The sequence below is a fragment of the Ruditapes philippinarum genome, unplaced genomic scaffold (assembly GCF_026571515.1).
Source record: "Ruditapes philippinarum isolate M1 unplaced genomic scaffold, ASM2657151v2 ctg2875_1_1_1_1, whole genome shotgun sequence".
NCBI classification, from domain to species: Eukaryota; Metazoa; Mollusca; class Bivalvia; order Venerida; family Veneridae; genus Ruditapes; species Ruditapes philippinarum.
Genome location: NW_026864669.1, coordinates 98,062 through 105,360, shown reverse-complemented (window position 1 = coordinate 105,360; position 7,299 = coordinate 98,062). Strand labels below are relative to the sequence as shown.

Below are 7,299 nucleotides of genomic sequence, written 5' to 3'. Positions count from 1 at the left end.
GTGACGTCATCATACGCTAACCCTGTGACGTAATGACTGGATCCAGCCTGATTATATAGACAGTTACTGTAGTACTGTAAGTTACAATCATGTGCCTTTTTTTATGTGTTTACTTTATGTAGATTATATATGTTTAATTTATTAATGCAATATTTGATGTGCTGTTGTTTGGAATGGTATTATTAATAATATAAAGTTTCAAAATGACTATTTTCATATTTTTTTCTTGTTTTGTTTTGTAACAAGAATAACACTAATTTAGAATGTTAGGAACATATATGTAAGACGTAAAACAGCTGAAGCACTAGACGCTACTCGCTTACTTTTGGTTAATATATAGAGGATATTTGTTTAGTTCAGTGTAAGATCGGAATATATTTCACCGAGTGAGCACCAAAAGGTATATTTCACGAGTGGCGCAGCCACGAGTGAAATATGAACTTTTGGTGTTCACAAGGTGAAATATATTTCAATCTTACACTAAACTAAGCAAATTTTCTGTTTATTACATGCAAAGAAACGCTTTAAAAAGACATTTAACCTGAATGAAAAGCGCGGCAAATAATAATACAACGCGACGTCATTTACGACGTCACGTCATTAAGTTGGTACCCAGTACTGTGCACGCTGGTATTTCACTGAAACAACGTAAGTGGATTAAATTCAAAACAGTGAAATTATCAAAGTGGTAATTTCACTGTTTCAAACAGTGAAATTACCAGTTTTATATCACTGATATATTTCTATAAACCACCGAAAAGCATGTAATAAATATGCATAGTGTTTCAATAAAATGCCCTCATTATGTGCTCTGTCTGCTTAAACAAAATAATATATTTTTAGAGATTTAGACATCTAAATTATCAAGTCTATTCTTTTTATTTGATTAAAACATGTAAATTCTACATATAAATGGCAAGTTTTATCTTTTGTTCACCTTAGTATACGGTACTCATCGCAAGCTTTTAGCCGTCCGTGGCTTACAATTATTTCAAATGGCGCCAGCTCGAAAACTATTTGATCAAATTAAATAGGATTTTCCTACGATAGTCTTTGCATTTAGATCTTCCGCAATTGGTAAAATGGTTAAATCAATTTCATATAGATCTATGTCCCAGATTATAGAAGTTGCATTTTGATATAAAAATTACAATTACAGAAGAGCAAGGCTTAAAGACTTGATATTTTGTTTGTAGCATTTTGTTCAAATTATGCATTGCAGTCGGAATTTATTTCTATTTCCATTTTGTATAGGCTTAAAGGAAACATCATTTAAGATATTGTCTTCTCAAGGTAAATGCTTATAGCTAGGAAATTTGCTTTTGATATTGTCTTGTTATCTATGCATTTTGCTCAAAAGCGATTGGTTTCAGTTCAGCGATGTACCTTTTGCTACTTTTTCTGAGTTTCCTTTTCTTTTCTTTACAATTATACGGTTCATTATACGAATTTGTGTAGTCGATATTTTTGTATTAGAATGTATTCAAAATACCCCAATATTCTGCAAAAATACAATCACCTTTATTATTTATTATAACCTCAGCGAAGTTTTTATGTAATGCTGGAATCAGATTGTCCGTCCGTTCGACTAGCCAGCAGTTGTTCTTTTTTTTGACTATCACATAAATCTAATACAGGTAATGTGCAGTTCCCAAGATCCATAACTCCTCAATTTTTTAGATAGATTGTTGATTGTACTTTTTATTTAGTTTTTGCCCAAAGCATAACTTAAAAGCATCGGGTTTAACATCATAAACTTAATAGTTAAACATATCTTGTTGAGAAAGAGTGCTGTGTTGAAGAAACATAACTCTCTATTGCATAATGTTGGTGCGGGACATAACATGAAAAGTTGCATAAATTGCACAGATGAAAAGAACGAAGTACTTAAGACATACTACGTTGATGTGCATATGTTTTAGAGTAAATAGTACTTTTTCATATTTACAAAAATGTAATTTCGTCCGAGGCTTGTCTGGTGCTAAATTTACAAAGGGTTGAAGTAAAGACCTTAAAACTAATAGATATATTAATCTCAATTAGGAAATATAGTGTATAAAACCATACACTCTTATACTCCTACATGTTCTTTTTATGATAGACCTGCTTGATTTTGTTCACAACCATTGTTTAAAGGTGCAATGCACTTTATTTCATAAATTTCAGTTATTGCCAATTTTAATACATTGCAATTCATATCTTTCTTTTTGCCGGGGTACAGCACAGTTGAAAGTGTCTACAAGAAACGCCTTGGGAAAATATATCGTATTGAGGTTTATGCAGTATTCAAACAATCATAACTCTCTATTGTGTTTATTTCTCTTAACCGCCATTTGGAAATAGTTTATACATTTTTTGTCTAGAATATAACTTATGCCTGCCTATATGATGTTTTAACATAAAATTTCATTATATCCTTTTGGCAAAACGCTAAACAGTGACGTGTCTAGTTTGTATTTTTTTTCAAGATTTGATGATTTTATTATAAAATGTTTGTTCGGTAACGTTTTGCAAAAGTTGATAATGTGATTGTAAATGGTCATTCTTATATTTGTACCTCACTTGCATGTATTTAATAACTATTGAAAATACTGTAAATAGATTTGAATATTTTATTTCAAGTATTTGAAAATACTTGTATTATAATGTTACTACAATATGTAGGTATTTTTAGTGAATGAAAAAAAAAAAAACTTTGCAAATGTTGGAATTGTTGCTATATTTGAATATACTGTAGATACTGAGTTTATCAATTAATAATATGTTTACAGCATATTATAATTATTCTTGAATTAATGTGATCTATTTGCATGATATCATAGTCTATAAGAATAAAATTTTGAAAAAAAAAAGAATTTCTTGTTTATATTTGCATCTGTGTCATTTTAAGGTTACCTTGGAGTATATTAGTCCGCTTCTTTATGTCATCGAGTCCTTCTTGAGAAATTATTATGTGGTACCAGTAAAAGTTAGTCTAGGACGTCGATTAGACAAACAATTGAACTTATATTTGAGCTCTCAAGATATATGGGTGCTCGTGATATGCAGATTCAAAACAGTAAAGGTTGATTATTCAGATACAATGTATGAACCAGAATAACAAAGAAAACTCATAATAAAAGTTGTTTAGAAAGTCGAACCAAAACAAAAAAAGCCGACCGTAATATACAAATACCTTGAAAGAAAGTATATAACAGAAACCAGGATATATGAATGAAACAACTACAAAAAAGTTGAACAGCAAAAAGTACATGGATTAAATCAGAACCAAACCAACAAGCTCGCAGCACAATGATGTAATTCAAATGATATAAAGGCCAAAACAAACTGGCTTAATAAAAAAAGTACTTAGAGATAGGTTTATTAAGAAAACCCTGGCCGCTTAATAAAACAACTTAGATATAATAATCAAAACAAACAAGCTGGTGGCATATAATAAGTTCCTCGATGTGATAAGATGCAATTTCCGAATTCCGAAAATTTATTTTTTGACAATTCTTCAAGTTCGAACTTGAGTATTTATTAGAGGAGAGATATGTCCGAATGAACGCATTAACTTTAATCCCTTACAGTAACTTTGTCATCATACGTTGCTGTACTGATCAGGAGAGTTAACTATTGTAAACAGTTAACATTCTCGATAGATGCCCTAAATGACACAATAACAGTTAAATTATAATCTCGACCTGAGGCGTAGCATATGTTCAACTGTTTGAATTTGATTTGTTAAATAATTCTTTGTTTCATATCGTAATTGTCTGCATGTTCAATTTGACTCATGTTTACTTTTTGACTATAAGACTCAAACATCACTCTAGGTTACAAACAGCTAAATTCTCTGACTGTCATAGTCACATTTGAGATGACATATCGTATTGTAATGAACTTTCAAAAATAAAGACGAATTGACCGTCATTTTATTCTTTATAAAATAAACCACGTTACAAAAGTTCTACTAATGACAATTTAATAATATCTAAGTCACGTGCTACATTTGCGAAACTCACATTATTATAAAAAGAGGGGTAAAAAGTATTAGCGTAACAAGTGTTGTGGAGGTTTCGTTTGCTGGGTTATGTGGGGGTCGCGTTTATTTAACGCCGCCTTTCCTTGTTGATCTTGTTTACCATATTGTAGTATTTTCCCATAAAATGTACATTAATTTGTTTTGATAAATATTTGAGTAAATATGCGTCTTAATCATTTATATAACATCAAACCATATTGTTACACTTATGGACAAAATGTGTCTGTTAGCCTATGTGATTAGGAACGACGCCATATGAAGGCAATATCGCCTTTTAAAAAATCGGGCTGTATAAAGTACATTGATAAGTTCATTAAAAGTCGGCGTCAATATAAAAGTAAGTAGACATATTGTTGCGTCCCGTGCGGATGACTCTTTAATAACTGCTGTAGACTGTTATAGGTTTTATTACTTAAGGCCGCTTCTCTATGCAATCTGTTCATGTACTTTTGTATAATAAGTCAGCTTTATAAAAGCCTTGTGTTATTTTGCTTATGCAATTATAATAATTCACACCACAGAAATAGACATATGCTGTATCATATATGCATTATTTAAATATGCCTACTTTGAATAATGCTTGATAATCAGACACTTACAGACAGGATGCGATCACAAACAAATGCTTATTAATACAGCACTTAAAATTAATAAGCCTATGCAAGACTCATTTGCTGGTACCAATTAAGCAACTTTCAGCTTTTATGCGACTCAGAAAAACGGACTGACGGACATCAGACGACACATTTTGGACTCCGCAGTAAATTAAATAAATTCATGGAAATATAAGTAAAATAAACAAATAACGTAAGAATGCTCAAGCTTAACTATTTAAATTTATTTAAGTAAGCCCTTAACAATCAACCTTGCGCATTTGTAAAATCCGACAACAATAATATGAAATATCCCGAATTTCAATATACGATCGTGCTTACAAAATTAACGTTAATATATGACTCAGATCGGGGCTGGCGCTTGTGTTATAAACAATAAATAAACAGTTTTAGATATATTAATACTTACGCTAATTACTATTGCAAAACTTTTCCGTTATAGAATATTGACTTAAGTTTTATATCTGACAAAAGTTCTAATGTAAAAATAAAATAATTATTAAATTCTTGTTAAAGCTTCTTTAAGTAAATTTTGTACAGAAAAAATAAAATAAAGTTACTTTTCAATGTAAAATAATATTCTACTCTAATGAATACTGAGGTTCTCAGTTGCGGAGTCCTCGCTGCTAACAAAAATCTGCCTTTTATAAATACGTATTGCTAACAGTTTGCTAACGGTTTACTAACAATATTTGAAACTTGTGAGTTTCTAACAAAATGCTAACAAAGAGGCACCGAAAGGGTTGCTGACAGTGCTAACACTGCTAACAGATAATAAAGTACGAGTTAAAATCACACAAAGCGCCATCAATTAAATCGACAAATCTAATATAAATATAACAAGAATACACAATAACGAGGGATCGGTAAATGTGATGCAAAATAAACAAACAAATTATTTTCGTATGCATAATTTAACGCTCCCATAGGTAACCTCACTTGATAAATCGAAATAAAACATGACGTAGTAATTACATGACGTCATAAAATCGTGCATAACCAACATGGCTGACAATAAACACTTCCGGGTTTTAGTAAACAGTAAAATTGCCGATATTAGCGTAAGGGTAAGCTTTCAACAACAATTTACATTGACAATCAGTAGTATTTAACACTTTTACAACATATAAACCGTATATAACAAAAAATAAATATGCATAGGTTAACTAGAAGGTAAATAAGGTTGGTGAAATGCGGTGCATCACATTACCCCCCTCTTAACGAGGCAAAGTTCCATCTGCCTCACAAAATATAACAATCATGAATTATAAACAGTTAAGAAAAGCAAACTTGTACTTAATTTTCAAATAGTTAATCAAAATTTACTTATTGACAGAATGTTAAAAGTGACCTGAGTGTCCCTATAATTCTTATATAATTAACAGTGTTCCTTTAACTTCTAAATTTTAATTCCATTATAAAAAATAAGTGTCTCATCAGAAACTACCCGAATGTCACTATGGTTGTATTAAACCTTTCATATATAAATCAAATACTATTAAACAAATACAATCTAGTCCAAGACATACGAAATATACTACAGTTTATTCACTTTTGAATGCTTATGTCTATGTCATCGGAATAATTCACTTGGTTTACAATCTAATATAGTCTCTTCCTCTCTCGCCCCGCCTATGGCCATCCCTCGAACATCCACCACTCTTCCTCTGTCGCTCCCGTTCCGCTGGTCTTTCTCGCTTATCATCTTTCTTCACTTCTCCCTCTCGTCTATCATGTTCCGCTGGTCTATCTCGCTTCTCGTCTTTCTTGACTTCTCTATCTCTCTCTTTTCTCTCATGCACTTTTGCTGGTCCTGATTCACCTCTCACTTCTCGTACTTCCGGTCTCTTATTCTCTTTCCCTCTATCTTCATTTTTTCCCTTTCTTTCTCTAAGTTCACTTCTCAACTTCTTTACTTCTTTCTTCAGGTCATCCACTGATTTCTGTAAAGATTTTATTAAACCCGCGTTAGCTATCACTTGTTCTCCCACAATACTTCCGGTTTTTCTGATCATTTCTGACAGTATATTTGTAAATCTTATCTCTCGTTTACTGTTATCTTCTTCGTCAGATGAGGATGTTTCATCGGACGATGATGACGACTCTGACTCTGACTCTCTATACCTTTTCAGACTTTGTCTAACTCGCTTTCTTGCTCTACTATCTCCGTCCGCCTTTCTCTTCGTTTCTCACTCTCCTCCCCGTTCTACCTCTTCTTCTTCCGTAATAATCTCCGCTTCCATTACTCTACTCTGTGTCTGTAATCTTACTTCTTTCTCCACTACATTTCTTCCATCCTCCTTCGCCATTTCTATAACAAGTACCTCAGTCGCTTCATCCACTTCTTCCCTTGCCTGTTACTCCACACCAACTGCACCACCTAAGCTTTCGTGACTATCTGCGCCTTTCTCTTCTTCTGTGTTTTCCCCCTGTGAAATTTCCATCTTGTCATTATCCTGCTTACCTTCTTCTTTTCCTCCTCTTTTGTTGATAGTTAAGTCTAACGCCATTGCCCCTATCTACAACCAGTCACTCCTACTCTCCGTTACACTTGCGCACCTTACGATCCTTCTATTCTCATCTGTCCGTACGACTCTCAATTCTAACGCGCCACTAGTAATATCCAAACCATTTACTTCCTCCAACTCTGTTAACTTC

The 7,299-nt window shown here is 32.5% G+C and overlaps 1 protein-coding gene across 1 annotated transcript; it reads right to left on the bottom strand.

Annotated features, from left to right (window-relative positions):
* Nucleotides 1-6,236: 6,236 nt before the first annotated feature.
* Nucleotides 6,237-6,950, bottom strand: LOC132726435 (zinc finger CCCH domain-containing protein 13-like). Its single transcript, XM_060711751.1, has 2 exons — nucleotides 6,835-6,950; nucleotides 6,237-6,759 (listed from the first exon to the last, which is right to left on the bottom strand). Exons 1-2 carry the CDS (start codon nucleotides 6,948-6,950, stop codon nucleotides 6,237-6,239), a joined length of 639 nt encoding a protein of 212 aa, XP_060567734.1.
* Between the last annotated feature and the right edge of the window lie 349 nt (nucleotides 6,951-7,299).